Here is a 16,990-nt window from a genome sequence, read left to right as displayed (position 1 = left end):
AAAACCCAGGAAGGGAGCTGGCGTCTGAACACAGGATGGGATCGGGAGGGTCAGAGTTCACACCAGCCTCTTGGGCCTGGCTTCTTCCACCACTCCCTCCTTCCTGAGCAACCTGTAAACCTTTACATAGGAGTGCTTTCATGAGTCAAATAATTTGGGGTCCCCTTTCATTCAATTCTGGGGGAAAAAATTCTAAGACCCATTCTAAGAACTGGCTTAGTAAAATTCAGGCACTGTGTGGTTTGGCTATAAGCCTAAATTATTATCAGGAAAAAATACACAAATTCTGTTAATATCTGAGAAGACTAAGGCTAGTCTTATTTACGAAAAAGAGAGGGGAATGGTTGAATGCAGGATCTGTCATAAAATACAAGCCATACTTTATGGGTCCCGTGAGCAAAAGGCCTAAAAGGTTATTTGATGCCCAGGGCCTGCGTGAATACTCTCCCCCTCTCTCTCTACCCCGAGCTGTGCTCCTCTGACCCACGACCACCCCGAGAATCCTACAGAGTTGAGTGCCGCTTTCCAGCACCGAGTCCCCAAGCTGCCCAGACGGGCGCCCTGCCACGGGCACAGCCCACGGCACTGCGTCTCATCCAGCTCCTCCTGCCAGTTGTCACCACACTCTCTGAGCAGCTCAGAAGGTCCCGAGGGACAAAGACAACTCAGAATAAACTTTGATGTCTTGGTTCTTAAAATCAGTCAAAACTGCCTGAAAAAATAGGGCCTACATTTCAAGTGTTCTGTCTTACTCCTCCCTTCTCTCCCTCTGGTCAACCCTTGGGAGGAAAAGCAGATTTATTATGGTGAAGGGAGGAAGAGGACTCCAAAAAGAAAAGAAAACAGTGGGCCCCAGGCTGGGGGACGCCCGGTCGGGGGGCGCCTGGCCCAGTGGCAGCAGCTTCCCTATGTGGACACAGACTCAGCTCCTCTCTTGTGAGCACAGAATCTTAGTAGGAGAGAGAGAGAGAGCAAGCGGAAGGGTGTATTTTAATCAAGTACATCAAATTTTGTGACTGGTGACACGTGGAGGGACAATTTAAAACCTCTGCCTGCACTGAGGCCACGAGACGGTGGTGCCCTTCACACCGTCTCTCCTTAAGCTCTCCATCACAGTCCCGCCGAGGCTCAGCGTCACTGACTGTGAGCTTCAGGGTTCTGGAGACACCTGCCTGGCCTCAGGTTATGGCCTGATGTCTTCATCATGTCTCAGAGAGAATCAGCCCAGAGTCGCAATGTCCTCAAGTGCTGGTCAGGGACCAGATGCCAGCCCAGCGCTGGGATGGGCCGAAAGGCGCACGTCTGCACGTTCCTCTCGCTGGTGCCACAGTCTCCCGCCAGCACACCTGTGCATACGCACTCTACTCAGTATGCCCACAGGGTGAGTGGCAAAGCACAAATGCCAGGGAAACTAGCAGAATGCGAAAAATCAGTTGGGGAAAAACCAAAACCGCCCAGGTTGGCCCATAACTAGGAAATTCTGCATAAGCTCAAACTTCAAATGTTTTCAAAAACTAACAGTCCTACCCTTGCCCCCCTCTCGGGAGGCGAGGGATTTCCTGGGCCCCCGGCGAGCCCATCCCTGCCATAGGCTCCAAACCTTTCCCCACCTTCCCAGAAGCCTGGTCTGCAAGCCCTTCACCTTCAGCCCGCCGCCCATCAGCTCTTCTTCACACAGAAGAAACACCAGGTTTCTGCCGTCTGTGAAACACAGAACCTCCCTGCCACGGACTCCTTCGTCTCACATGGATTCCTCGCCATCCCCCGGGCAAACCCATGAAACAGATGCTGGCTGACTCGACAAGTTAACCAGAGGCCAAGAGGTGATTTCTGCTGTGGAAAACCACCGTCCTGACTTTCTCTGACCCAAATCTCTGCCGGTGCCCCCCTACCTCACCAGACGCCTTTCCTCACCTGGGAAACAAATGAGGGGAAATCCACAGCCTATCTCATACGGAGCAAGGAGGCCTAGAGGACACCCTGCAATGGTCAAGACATGGAGCAACAGGTGTGCGTCGGCGGGTGGATGGATAGACACAGACAAGGTGTGCACACACCGTGGAGTAGCACAAAGACATGAGAAAGAATGAGATCTGACCATGTGGGACATGGATGGACCTAAGGGTACTGTGCTCAATGAAATTTGTCAGACAGAGAAGGACAAATATTGTATGATCTCACTTGTATGTGAAATCTAAATTTAAAAAATGAAACATCAAAGTCATAGACACAGAAAACAGACTGGTGGCTGCTGGGGGCAGGGGAGTGGGCGAAATGGTGAACTGCCTTTTTCTGACTTTAAATGAACTGAACAAAAATCAGTTTTAAACGAAACCCTGCACCTGGCATGTATGTGGGTGTTTTGGGGAGGCCGTCTCTTCCTCAGACGTCGCCTTCCTTCCAATTTCCCCTAACCCCACAGCACAGCCCTGCTGGTCTAATCTCTGTAAACAACAGACTTCAGCATTTCAATCATCAGTTGAAATCTTTACTATATCTTCCTTTTCTAGACTTCTCCGTTAAGAACTCCACATTCCACAACGGAGCCCAGTACGTTTTAATGCATCGGCCAAGCGGAGTGACTGACTGACCGTTGGGCTGCTCTGATCTCGCACACCTTCCTGTCTCAGGACCCCCCACCCCCACTCCCTAAAACCTGCACCTCCCTGTAAGGAATAGAATATATGAAGGTCTGCCTGGGAACATTTGGGGATGTAAACTCTCACAGTGGCTGGGATACGTGCTTGGCCTTGGAAGGATTGGCTACCCTCCCAAGGACCAAGAAAATATTTACAGGATGTGGAGCCTGGCCTTCGCCTTGCCACAGGTGGGCCGAGCTCTGATACATCTAATCTCGTACCAAGGACTGGTCCCGGCTCCTAGCCAGATCCGAAACCAGTTCCTTGTGTTGTTAACACGTATGCTTATTGCTCCTTGCTGCTGTTGTTAGTGAAGTCCTCAAAACCCCAGAAAGCAGAGGAGCAACAGCAACAGTTGTTCCCCGGCTGCCTGGGCTGCTGTAAGGTGTTTCGCTCGTGCTGATGAAGGGCCGGTGCTGTTTCTGCGCATGATGTTTTGCCCGTGTTGATTTTTTACCGGTGCTGTTTCTGCGCATGATGTTTTGCCCGTGTTGATTTTTTACCGGTGCTGTTTCTGCGCATGATGTTTTGCCCGTGTTGATTTTTTACCGGTGCTGTTTCTGCGCATGATGTTTTGCCCATGCTGATAACTTTACTCGATTTGGATTTTGCCCTGCTGATGAAAGGCTGTTGCTGTTTCTACGACTCTAATTGACCGGGCCCTGGTGGTATGATGAATTGCCTCCTTGCTTGTTAGTGGTATGATAATATATTCCTCTAATCTCTGTCTTGTCTTACTTACTTTCACTTTGTAATAAAACTCTTTAACCCCTTCATCCCGGCTTGTGGTGGTGTGTCTTGCGTATCAGGCCTTGAAAATAAGTCTGTGCACAGCAATCGATAATACTTATCGATACACTCCCGTCCACCTCTGTGCACCCAGCACGTGCACGAGCTGTGCCCGGCAGACAGGCAGAGCGGCTGGGTGGCACATCATCTCGCCACGGGGGTCACAGGCCTGCCCGGGCGGGACTCGCTTCCGCGCGCTTTGCACACGGCATCCCTGTCACTCTCTGCTCAGTCGGTCCCCGCGTGGAAAACCCTGACGGCTGTGCTCTGGCCAGTTAGCCTGAAAGGATGTCTACCCTTGGCCTGGATGCTGTGCTGACACTGACATACACACTCTGCTCCTGACACAGGTGGGATGTGAGGACCCCGGGGTCAGCGAAACACGCCGCCCAAACACGCGTGGCCACAGCCGTGGGTCCCCAGGAAAACATGTCAACCACACACAATGTCAACTTCCCTTTCAGTAATTCTTTGCACTAAAAATGTACTTTGCAGCACTCAGATATATCCTACACATAAAATGTCTTCGTGAAACTCTTCCTGGAAAAAATGTGTTAAATTTTTGGTTATCTCAAAAACTGGATGCTTCTCTCACCACAATGGTCTTCTCAATCATCAGCCAACATTCCTCTCCGATCAAGAGTTCTCATCACTAATAACTTACATAAGGGTTTCAATAAAAGTATACGGACGCCACAGCTGGCTCTGACATTGCACTGGGCAGGTCCAGGAGCTGCTTCACATGAATGGAATTCCCAGTGAGTACTCTGAACGCAGAGCTATTGGAATTCTTTAACGATTATTTTGGGAATAAAGAACTATTTTTAAATGAAATAATTACACCTAATTTATATGACTTATAAATTTAGATTTTTCATGAGACAGGTTTGCTTACAGTGGTACCACGTGCTGTGGGGCCTTCCGGCTGGAGGGACTATTTTACAGCATTCATTTTCCCTGGAAGCTGAAGCTCCCCCTAAATAACGTTTAAAGATTATCTTTATTCCTCACTACCTTGGAAATTATCCCATTAGCCCATGACTACGAATTTAATATGTTTTGAACTACATCTAAAATATATCTCACTCAAGAACGATAAACAAACTGCATTCAGTTCAAAAGATCTTAGTTGTGAGCATGTTCACACTAGTTCAGTGTCAACTTACTCAAGAATTATTTTTTCTCCAAATTTGCATTCTAAGAAGAGATGTTCATTTGGGAAAATATTTACATAATGTTCATTAGATATTTCAGTGTGTTAATACATCTCAGTAGTAGTTGCAAACCATTAACAGAGTAAGTCATGGCGTCAAGCTCCCAAGTTAGTAAGACCTGCACACTCAGATGCATGTCTGCACGTCTGCACACACACGACACACATCATTTCCAAAGACACAGTTAGTATCAGGCGCCCAGATTTCGATATTAAGCAAATTGCTTCTATCCAGGTAGGAAAAATCAAAAGCAAAGCAAAGCTTTCACTCCAACAACTTCCTCTGACGGTACCTGAATCACTAAGTACTCCCCCATCAAGACAGTGGTCACCAAACTGCTTAAAAGCTGTTCAATACATAAGTGAAAATGAGAAAGATGATCCCACAAAACAGAACACGGTGTGCATACAAGAATGTGGAAAACTAGCTGCAAGTATTTGGATGGAGCACAGTATTATCACCATCAGTGGCAACACTCTTTAACTCACAGCAATACACTGACCCAACACTTGTTTGTTCTGCCCTGAGTTCTTAGAAAAGCCGACTCAACTCCATGCCGATCACCGACAGGTGAATTAACAAATCAGTTCCAAATAAAGACGTGTTGTGTACAGCTGGGCTTAGCACTGAGAAGAGCTGAGAGAACCTGGTGGAATCCCTTCACGTTCGTCAGAACATCAGCTCATGGCGGGCCTCACCGACCACGGCAGTAACGTGCACACCTGGCCAGCAGCTGCACTCACACCTGACTGCACACTTATGTGCCGCCTTCGCGGTCTTTTAGCAGATGTTTTTGTTCAAGACAAGTTAACTATTCTCGCTGAAGGGGCAGTGGGAGCCCAGAACCCTGCTGTGGGGCCCAGGAGCCCCTGAGCTCCCTGCAGACAGCGGGCTTCTCAGAACCTTGACAGCACCTGCTCGGATATTGGATATTGTTTACCAACTACCATGGGGCGGGCAGGGGTATATTCTCTGATTCAGAATCCAGTGCTCATGTTGAATTTCTATGACCCCCTGCTGGGCTATTTCTAACCTCCTCTAACGTGCCTCTGGAGTGAGAGTGTATTCTGCATGCTGAACCCCTCAGCGAGCAGAGACTTCCTACAGCATTTATGGGTCCCCTCCAAGATCTTTCACTCTAAGGCATTGTCATAAAAATGCAGTGCAACATAATTAAAACATGTTAATACAGCTGTGACCACAGATAGCTATCTTAACTGATGGCCAACTTCCAGTTTCTTCCCCCTTCCCAGCCCTGTCAGGGGTAACACATTAAAGACAATGGCAACTGCAAACACACCTGTCACAACCCTCCTTCCTCAAGTGGCCAGAGTCCCTGTCCTGAGACAAAGGTGAAGATGTAACCTTGCAGTTAAGACGCTATCACCCACACCCACTGGCCAGCGCAGTGGTGAACACAGGACAGCCCACCCGTGGGGACCAGGACAGATGTCGTACAAGAAGGAACGCGTCTCACCTTCTTCGTCAGAAACATCCAGCACCTCAGTCATCGTCTCAGGAACATTCAGCTTGTGCTTCTCAGTGATAGTCTGAAAAGAAAACATGCTCGAGTTAAACACGACATCTCACAGAAAATCGAAAGCAGTCCATCTTGTAAGTGTGTGTTCTTGGAGCTCTTTGTCTCACTCTCGCTCACGAAAATCCACGAAATCTCTGTTCCTTCTGCAGAGAAAGGACCCAACTCTGGGAAAGTTGCACAAGGCAAAGGTGACCATTTTGAGTTCCCATTTGAAAAATAACTCCTTTAGCGACACCATTAACAACAAGTCATACCAAGAGGGCAACTTAATGCTTCCAGGGCTTCCCTGAAACAAACTGAGTAATGTCTGCAGAAAAGCTTTAAAAAGAAGCAACGAGCATATGCAACGTACTGAAAACCAAGCCACTGGAAAGAAGTTGGAAACAACATGGAAGACATAAAATGGGCAAAAACACGATGCGTCTCGGGGACCAGAGGAGCCACGGGGGGACCCGTCGTCCTCAGAGTATGGCTGGTGCTGAGCGGCCTGCAGGCTGGTCTCAGAGCCCACAGCCACTGCCGGCTGGTCCTGGCGTGCGGTGGAGGAGGCCAGGCTCTGGACTCTGGCTGCCTGGGCTCAAATTCTAACCTCCTCGTTTATTAGCCTTGGCAAGTCCCCTTACTTCTGTGTGCCTCCATTTCCTCATCTGTAAAATGGGGATAATAATACCACTCATAAGATCCTTACAAAGATTAAATAATATTTGTAAGAGCTCTAAGAATACTACTTGGCACATGTTAGTACTCAGTATTAACGACCACAAATTATTATTCTTGTAATTCAACATTCAGAATGAAGGGCCTCCAAACTGGGTCATTCAGGCTCTTGAGAAACATTGAGGCCCCCGCAGGCCAGGCACTGTTTCAGACCCCAGGGTGCCACAGCGGGAAAGAAACGATAAAATCTGAATCTCATGATGTTAACTATCACTTCAAGACAGCTGAGTCTCAAGTTCTTGTCTCTACTTTCTGCACTGACAACGTATTAAGTACATCGAGTGGCCCCGCTGTAAGAACCTTAGGAAAACACCTCATCTCTCCACATAAGAGTAAAGTTTACCACTGTAGTCACCGAAATACAGTGGGCAGGGTGTCTAGGTTTATAAGCTTTGCCACACAAATATAACAGACTTGTTCAAACGCTTGCTGTGGCCCGATCGCCGACTCTATTCTTTCTAAAAGTATCAAATAAATCGATGATACAAAATTTGCAAAATACAGTTAAAACTCACGTCATGCCTAAACAGGTTTCCTTTTGGGGGACACCAGTTAAAGAGGAGAAGAAATGTAAAGAAGACTCACACAATACGACGGAATAAGTTCATTTTTCCAATTCCTAACCTATTTCACAAAAGAATAAAACTCACAATGTAAGAGAAGAACCCAATGTTAAGAGAGGAAGAAAGTGAGACAGGGTCCCGTCAGGTCATGGGACCAATACAACCACCCGTGTAGACAGGGCAGTAGTTTTCTCTTATCTCAGCTGAAGCTGAAGGGCTGTTATGCCCGTAGCTGCTGGAGCACTGCTCAGCTCAGCGGCTCGGGGAAAATGCACCAGAAGAGGAAAGCCCTGGGCCCTAGGAGGACTCCGGAGCTGGGTGTGGGGACCTGGCCATGTGCCTGATTTCAGACAAGCCACCTGAGACTTCCTTGAGGGACGGCAGTTAGAAAGTGACTGTCCCCCATTTTAAATACGGCTCTGTGGAAAGCCCTCCACTACAGGTTTATTTGGGAGCCAGAGACGTCTTTGAACGTGGGCGTGCAAGTTCTACGGTTTTGTGATATGAAGAAATTATTTTCTTCCAGAACTTAAGCCCACCCTCCACCCCGGTGCACAGGAGCTGCTGGTGGGGTGACGTGTCTGCACCACTGTGACTCTTTGGCACAGAGCCCAGAACACGGTTCACACCCAATGAATGTTGGGGGCCTGAATCAGCGAGGGGAGGGGAGGAAAAGCAGGGCAGACACCAAAAGGGGTGAGAGCTCACCACCCAGTGGTAAGTGGATGAAATGTACACACGTGAGCCAAGGTGACCGAAAGCAACTTCTAAGCACAGGTGTGCTTGGCCAGTCACTAAGGTTCACTCACCTGTGACGTGTATGTGGCTTCAAAGATACCAAATAAAGACATGTAGGTGTAGGTCCCTAGTTTGGAGATTCTCTGGGTATAAGGAAACGTGCAGTGAGACAAAGCCGCTGAGACGCAGCCACGTGGAGATGCGGACGTTATGCTAGGTGGTGACCAGACTTGTCTTCCGCCTGCAGAATCTACGAGGGAGCTACCCTGTAAATCTTTACAAATGCTGTGGCAGGTGACCAAAGGTTTTAGATTCTGCTTCAGAAAACACGCGGTGGGACGCTCCCATCTAAACACAGTCTGGCAGGCGTTACTAAATCGCTGTCCACGTGAAACCAAGAGCACTGCATGGACCTGGCCGCATGTCTCCAGAGATGCACTGTGGGCCCGAGGCCCACGCGTGTCCTTCTCACTCTCCCCTCCCACTGGGGCCCGGTGCTCTCCTCCGCTGACCAACCCTGGCTGCACCACCGCCACCACCCCACCCACAACCAGGACCTGCTGGTTCAGAGTCTCGTTGTGTCTGAACAGCAGCCCAGGCTCTGCTGTCTCTGCTTTTCCTCCACAGCAGCAACGAGAAAGCTGTAGTTCCCAAGTCCGTGTTTCAGGAGGAAGTTAAATGAGCAAATATCTCAGCAGCTTGCATCCCTCCCAGGGGGTGGCCTGGCGCCTCGCCCGACAGAGCAGCTTGGAGCTTGGGACCTGCCACCACCTGCTCTCCTCCCCTCCAGGTTCTCTGGCTCATGCTCGTGACCACTCTAAGGATCGCCAGGTGGATTCAGAACAGGGAATCTGACATTTTAAGGATCTACTGTGTCAAGATACATAGTTTCCCTACTAAGCACATTCAATTTCCTTTTTGAATAAGAAACACTTATCAAAAGTAGAGCAGAAGTCAGGCTGCCTCGTTCTCACTGAGAAAGCACCTGACCAGCCAGAAGCACGGCAGGCGATCGTCACCTCCGCCTAAGACCAGCTCGCCCGCGGTGCCCTCGCGCTCTGGCAGCGGTGGGGTCACACCCGACCACAGCAAACAGGCAAATGAGCAGAAAAAGAAGCTAAATATTATACAACTCCATTCACACATGTTACCTGGGTTTAGTGGGGCCAAAGGGAGCTAAGACCCACACTGTGTGCAGATGTGCTGCTGTCTGCGCACTTCGATGTCTGTTGTGCAACAGTCACCAGAAGTGAAAGCCCAAAATACTGCGTGAGTGAGAAAGTATGTGGCTTGAAAGCCGAAACCCAGAGCCGAGCTGGCCGCTCACGTACTCACCGTGGTGGTGGTGGTGACCTCCTCAGTCACGACCTTTAGGGTGTCGACCACGGAGATGTAGCCCAGACGCTTGGCGATGGCCAGGGCCGTGTTGCCATTCTGAGGAAGCGAGAGAGACGGGGAGACAGGGAGGGAGAGAGAGAGAGAGAGAGAGAGAGAGAGAGAGAGAGAGAGAGAGAGAGGCCAGGAGCCTGCGTGCGAGCCCGCGAGCTCACCAGCCAGCCCTCCCTCCAGCACCAGCACAGCTCGGGAAAAGCACTAGTTCTCACCATCACATCTGAGTCTGTCTTGGCAACTTCTCTAGACTAGAGCCCAGGTCACCATGGTAACACAACAAGTGGCTTCCGCCCGCTCTTTCCAGTGAGAAGCACCTGACGCTTTAACCCCTAGGTTGTCGGCCTCCACAGCCCATGCTGTGCACGGCAGGACACACCTCCAGAGACTGGCACGTGCCAAGTGCACCAGTCCCTGTCCAGGGCCCCGGGCTGTCCCGAGGACCCCGCCAAGCCCCCACAGCCCAGCTCCGACGCAGCCTGGCCCCTGGGGCTAACGGCACCACTTCCAGTCCTTGTCATTGGCTCCCGGCTCAGAGCCCTGTCTGAGTAGCAGCCTCGCAAACTGTGGCCAGACGGTGGCTGCAGGCAGAGCCCTATCCCCACAGACTGAGTCCCCGAGTCCCTGGCAAACCCTCAGCCACGTCCCCCAGCTGGGTTCCCAGACACGGGCTTGCTTCAGGAATAGTGTGGGGCTCATACACCTGAAACAGCCTAACAGACGGCCGGAGGCAAAATGACAGCTCCGCAGCTGTCCTCCCTCGGGCACATGGTGACAAGGCGGGGCTCCCTGGAAAGGACAGTAAAGCTGGGGAAATACAAGGCAGCAGCGGGAAAGAGGGAGACCAGACATGAGATGGACGGACTCCGCTAAAGGGGCCACAGGCTGAGTCCCCGGGAGCCGAGCAGGGCTGTGAGAACAGGACATGGGATGTCACTCATTCGTGGGGCCACTTGACGTAGGGGCTGACTCGAGGGCACGAGGGCACGTGATAACACGGGACTGCTCTGGGGCAGCAGCGGGGCAGAGGGAGGGTCAGGGGAGCGGGCCGAGCCCCTTACCGCGGTGGTGGCATCTGGCCGCGCCCCGTGCTGCAGCAGCGTGTTGATGACATGCGTGTGGCCCTGCTGGGCGGCCTGGTGCAAAGGTGTGTAGCCATTCTGGCGTGGTGATGGGGACAAACGTACAGAGAAGAAGGAAGGACAAGTAGGTTAGCCTCCACTGGGAGCATTCCAGTCCCACTCGGAGTGGCCGTCTAGAGGCGTGAGTCCCCGGGAGCCTGCACTCAGGGTCCCCAGACAGACTCGCACACGCGAGGCACCTGCGAATCACAGTGCCCGTGTCCTGGTCCCTTAGCGCAGGACACGGGTGTGCGGACGGGCGGCTTCCGTGGGCAGGAGGTCTGGCACGGCCATGTGGCCACACTGTTCACATGCACTGAACCCCGGCAGGCACACAGCACAGGTCCTGGTCACCTCCTGGCCACCTGTTTGGGGCCAGATAAGGCGCCTTACAGGTACTGTCTCTTTTAATGTTTATTATCCTGAAAATGAGGGTGCTCGGTACATAGCGGGTGTTCCACAAACACTGGAGGAATGGACAGACTGAGTAATTGAGCATTTTCCCCAGTTTCAGAGATGATAACGCTGAGGATAGCCGAGCCAAGTCTCTCCGCAGTCACTGCAGTTTCAGGTGTAGGGACGGTGACAGCCGATGTGCACAGGCGGCTTTACCATCTCCTGGCCCCAGCCCCGATCAAACCTCACGCAACTATGTCAGGCCGAAGTGCCCTGGGCTCTGGTTAGTTCTGAGTGGTCTTCACACCTTACACTTGTCAGGATATATGTCCCTTTTATGTAGTGTCACTGCTGCCTAGTGACCAACACGGCCTTTGCTTCCCCGTGTACAGAAGTGCCAGCTGCAGGCACTGGTCTGCTCCGTACTGTCACTGTGCCGTCCTGTCGTGGGAATATGCCCACATGTGCGACACATGTCAGTCTGACCAGCATCAGCTCTGCCGTGTGTGTCCGTCCCTGCCATGGAGGGAGCCCAGGAGCCCGTGGGGTGCCGACAGCACAGAGACCCTGCTGCTCAACCAGGCAGCCAGGGGACGCCGGGGGAGCGTAAAGAAAGGGGTCCCTCTGTGTCGTGTCCCCAAGCTTCTGTGACTGAGTTCAGGACCAGACGAGTGCATTTGTTCCCAGGTGCTCAGCAGAAGGCACGTCCCTGCCTTCCTGCTCAGACCACATGAGTCCTCAGGGGATCCTGGGCCAGGAAAGTGTCCCATGAATGGATTTCCCAGGGAGGTTTTCAGCCCATCCTGCGAGGGGCCCCAGGTCCACCGCCCCCCAAATACCAGCACATCCCCAAACCTCTGGCCCTCAATTTTCTCATTTATAAAATTGAAATGGCCAAGATTTCAAGTTTTGTGAAGGATCAGATCAAATTTGTCTGTGAAATTTTCCTTTAGTTTATCTAAAGTTACACGAAAATGCCAGCAAACGTCATTTTTTTTTCTCATTGAAGAGATTTATGATTTTTACAGCATATTTTACAAAGAAAGCATCCTCTGACATGCTGAAGTTCTAAAACCTCTGCTGGGAATTATCGCACAATTAATCAAATCTGTCTTCCTCAAGCTGATGTTACAGGGGTTCATTTTAATTTTAAGCAACTAACAGTCTCACAAAACAAGTTCACTTCTCCAATTTTGTATGCCAGTCATGAACGTTTGAATAGTAAAAACAAGAATTATATATTTTCATAGCAACAAATCAATTTTGGTAACTATGGTTACATGTGAGATTCAAGGAAGAAAACAATTCTATAAAAATGTCATTCTATGTGAGAAAACTCTGAAGTGTTTCTTAGAAGAACATCCTTTGAGGTACGTGTCTGTCCTCTGAAGATACATGAAAAGACATATTTACTTCTAAAAGCAAGTATAACCTACATAGTTCACTTTTAAAAACTTGAAAAGTTAAAATGAGATTTTTCTCTCATTCAGAATGCCCATCTGAATGCAGGGAATCCCAGGGAGCTTCCAAACGTTACAACTATGTGACAATCAACACTTAACAAAAAGACCACATCCTGTGAAGTCAGGTGCCTGGCTGCATGTCACCTTTCAGGAGAACACCTGAACTCCAACAAGAACGTCTGTCCTCAGCGTGTGCGTGAGCTGACTCAGCGTAAGTGAGGCTGACGCCTGAGGATTCAGACCAGAGTTTTCAAACCAGCCTCAGAGTCCAATTGCGTGAGCGCTCAGAACCACTCAGGGAGCAGGCAGTAGCTGTTCTCACTGGAGTCAGAGCAGACTCGGAACCTTGCATCAGTATTATTGTTTCTAATTTTAAAAGTCACTTCCCTTTTTATTTGCTTATGTACAGACGTGATTTTGTTTCTGCTCAGAGAACAGAGAGACCAACTTCCAAAACCTCTACGTGTCTAACCAGTAGCGCCTGGAAGGGTGACTGGAAGCTCCCATGCGCCCGCTTCCCGGCAGTGGCTGGGGACGGCTGCCACAGGACAAAAAGCCACGTCAGCCACAAGTCTCTGTGGAGCGCCTGCTAGTCTCTGCATTTCTCTTCCCCGTGACACAATCGGAGCGCCCTGGAGCGCAGCGTTATGTGCGACCTGGCTTCAGACTCCAGCGGGTGGCGATCGCCTTAGTTATCCTGGAGAACCTGCAAGCCAAGCCCCTCACAGAGCATGACCACATGAGGCTCCGAGCGTGACAGTCACAGGAGCGGTGGGGCTGCAGAGTGGTACAGCCACTGTGGCAAACAGCATGGCATCTCCTCAAACAATTAAAGACAAACTGCCATCTGACCCAGCAACCTCTTTCTGGGTATTTATCCAAAGAAAATGAAAACACTAACTCAAAAAGATGCCTGCACCCCTACGTTCACTGCAGCATTACTCACAGTAGTCGAGACATGGCACCCACCTAAGTGTCCGTGAACGGACAAATGGATGAAGCAACTGTCACCAACACACACACACATGCAGCAGTGAGAAAAACTGGTGGTGGCCAAAGGCAGCGGGTCGGGGGTGGGAGGAAAAAACAATGGGTGTTTTAAGGGAAACAAAATGAATTTAAAGGTTACATGACAGTGTTTCCAGTTTGCAACTCCCCTGCTATTGAGGGTGAGGGACCCTTCCCTGCGGGTGAGTAGGAGGGGATTAGAACACGCATCACCTTTTACAATGCATCACCAACAAAAACACAGAGACACTGAAAAGTATGTGCTACTAATAAAAATGTCTTGTGAGTGAATTTTAAACAGCACTTCTGTTAGTCACAGGACAGTAATCATAAAATGTTTGAGCAGCTGGAGAGAGAATCCTGGAGCGTGATGTTCAAGGCTGGACAGGATTTAACAGTTAAAGGGGAGGCCCCTCGGGAGGGGGGGCTCTGGGCAACATGGAGGTATTAGCTGGCAGAAAGTGAAGCATCAAGAGACAAGTTGTAGGGAGCTGCAGGGGGTCACCCATAAGTTACCTGGGGTCAGGCCACATGGTAGAGGCTGGAATGAATAGAAAGGGTGGATGGGGCCGGAAGCAGCAGTGTGGAATGAACGTCAGGGAGGAGAATGGACAACAACGGGTCAGGCCCTGCAGCCCCGTGGGCCCAGGACAGAGTTCTGCCTCAGGGCGCTGGCCTGAGGCAGAGCCTGGCTCTCAATTCTGATTCTGCCATTAACACTTTGTGACCTTATAAGTTATTTAAACTCACGGTGTGAAACAGACATGTGACAACATGTGACCATGACATTCTTTAGGGACCATATGATTTAATACCCATAAAGTCATACATAACCTACGTATGACGCATAGCGTGCACTTAATGACTGTTAGTTTTGAAACAAGAAGGGCTAGGCCGCCTGCCTATATTTCCCCACAGAGGGGACTGGGGACAGGGCCCAAGGCCCTGAAACAAAGGGACGTGGCCGGACCATGGGTGTTCTGGCAGCTCCCTCTGTGCCGGCAGAAAGGGCTTCTCTAACTTTGTCACAGAAGGTGTGAAGCCAGCCTGCATGGCTGTCCCAGGTTACAGGAGCGAAAGTCTCAAACAGCCCACATGCTGCGTCCCCCTTCCAGCGACTTCAGGAGAAACACACTTGTGGTACATGAGCCAGGGCAGCAGCCACACGGCCAAGCCCTTGTGTTGACAGAGATGAAATCGGAACAAGTATTTACCTTGGTCTTTGCGTTGACATTTGCTCCCTGCTTCAGAAGAAAGTTGACCATTTTCACATTTCCATAGTGACAAGCCACAATTAAAGGAGTATAACCAAGCTGTAAAGAACAACAAACAAGTAGATGACAAGCGCAGTGCTTCATACTTGAGGGTAGAGGGGTGACGCAGGTTGGGGACAAATTCCACCTGCTGTACAAATGTTACTTAGCAGACTGTGTGTGTCCTATGATACAAAGCAGGGTTGGAGCAGACCCAGGAAATGGGACTTAACGCTAGGAAAGGCCAGCTGACAAGGACACGAGATACATAAGTGACAGGACTGCACACGGGAGGACAGATGAGCTGTGGGAGAATCTGGAGGAAACTTGTGAAAAATGGAGCTCAGGTGGGCTTGAGGGATGTCATCACAGAGAAGGAAAAGCCGTTTCACCCGGGACGTGGGGCCAGGTGTGGCCTCTTGACTGGCTGAGCAAGAGGCAGATGGCAGCTTCTGCCTGCATGGCCGGGTCTGCCTGCAGGGGCCCTGAGTCCACGCTGACCACTGGACCCAGCAGAAAGGGGACCCAGGGAACAGGACCCAGGGAACTCGGCCTGGGAACATGACAGGCACGACTGGTTCAGAATGCACTCTTGGGGGGACCCTGGACTTGGGGTGACCTGGTGGGGCCACTGGGTGTCACCCAGACCGTGACAGTACCTTCGTGTGGGCGTCCCTGTCAGCGCCATGCTTGGTGAGAATATCGGCCACGTTCACTTTATCTTCCTGGGCAGCGAGGTGTAAGGCAGTGAGGCCACTCTAGGGAGAGAACGGGAGCAAAGAGTGCATTTCAGGAGGAAAATACACGGTGTCACCGGAACGCCAGGTCCTGAAAAGAGCCTCTCCCCAGAAAGCGCAGCAGAAACCGAGGGCAAACCCTCCGCAGGACTGACTTGCCACCTGAGACGGATTCTCTGAGTCAATCAACATTCACATATCATATTTTCTATATTGGGCGCCAACTGAAAGGTAACTCGACGACCGAGCTTCCAGACAAGTCATTCCAACCCACCTGTGCCTCTCGCTAAGTCCACGTATCACTGCAGTACTTGCCCAGCCAACCCCTCCTTCCACCTTATAAGCAGAGCACCAGCCTACGTTGTCAGCAACAAAATATCGCATCAATGTACAAAATGTACAGTGACGAGAAATGAGTTCACAAAGCTTTCTGCAGCACCCAAAGATAGCACACTGTTTTCTGGGTTCCTGCAAATGCCAAAGAAAAAGTTACCCCATCACATACATGTATGTAGAGCATAAGTTGGCCAGTTTTGTGTAAAATGCTTGGCATGTACACATCAAGTAATGACCTTAATTAACTGAATATGCAAATACACACAGAAGCTGATAAAGGAAGAAAGAATAGAGAATGGGCGTGGCTCATTCAGTCAAGGCCACGATCTGGCAGCCTCACCACACGGGCACGGGCACGTAGCTTCTAGGAAGGAAAACTGCAATTTAAAGAGGATCGTTAAAGCCTGTCACCTGTGTCTCCCAGGTGGTCTCTGAGCCCGTTCATTCGCCAGGAGGTTTCCCAGCCACTGGAGCATGTCAGTGGACATGCGCTGCTGCCTTGGAGCTCGCACTCCAGCTCACGTCCCCCGCACCATGGCTTCCTGTCCCCTCTCCTGGTGTGTCCCCTCTCTTGACTGCGCGGTGTACTTGCCTCTGGGGTGGACCACCCCCCCAGTGCACATCCTGTCAGACCCAGCAGGTGTCGTGCGTGGCTTTGCAGGCCTCTCGCCTACCGCCAGGGGAGGCTGAGCCCCAGCCTTCCGAATTCACGGCCCTCACCGTGTGACACCTCCAGACACCAGCAGGTTCTCCAACCTCTGAACGTGAATGCTGCCCAGAGAGAAGGGCATCCCCCTCTCACAGCTGGGGCTTTAAATGTTATGAAGCCATGGGACTGGGTGAGGGATGTGGTGTCCTTTCTCCATCACACTTCCTACTGACCACTAAGCATTTAGAGAGCAGGACGTTACTGATTTCAGTTGGTCTTAAACTGGAAAAGAACATACACACTTTTCAAAAGAAAGGAGGAAATGTATTAATGGTTTTGCTGATCACCTGCGATAGCTTCACAGTTGCAGCTGGTTTCAGGGAGTATGTAGAGTGTAAGACAGATAGACAGACATATAGACACATATTCTTGTAAAAA

The 16,990-nt window shown here is 50.6% G+C and overlaps 1 protein-coding gene across 6 annotated transcripts in view; it reads right to left on the bottom strand.

The window, feature by feature from the left end:
• Window positions 1–16,990, bottom strand: part of ANK2 (ankyrin 2) — a 193,845-nt gene that overhangs the window by 64,074 nt on the left and 112,781 nt on the right. For all 6 annotated transcript variants that reach the window (XM_081075592.1, XM_081075593.1, XM_081075594.1 and 3 more), the window contains exons 19-23: window positions 15,490–15,588; window positions 14,792–14,890; window positions 10,651–10,749; window positions 9,536–9,634; window positions 6,120–6,192 (exon numbers count right to left, since the gene is read on the bottom strand). In XM_081075592.1, coding sequence (XP_080931718.1) covers window positions 6,120–6,192; window positions 9,536–9,634; window positions 10,651–10,749; window positions 14,792–14,890; window positions 15,490–15,588 — 469 coding nt within the window. The remainder of the gene's footprint in view (window positions 1–6,119; window positions 6,193–9,535; window positions 9,635–10,650; window positions 10,750–14,791; window positions 14,891–15,489; window positions 15,589–16,990) is intronic.

The sequence above is a fragment of the Rhinolophus hipposideros genome (assembly GCF_964194185.1).
Source record: "Rhinolophus hipposideros genome assembly, chromosome: 16".
In the NCBI taxonomy this organism is placed as follows: domain Eukaryota; kingdom Metazoa; phylum Chordata; class Mammalia; order Chiroptera; family Rhinolophidae; genus Rhinolophus; species Rhinolophus hipposideros.
This window is presented reverse-complemented; position numbering and strand designations above follow the sequence as displayed.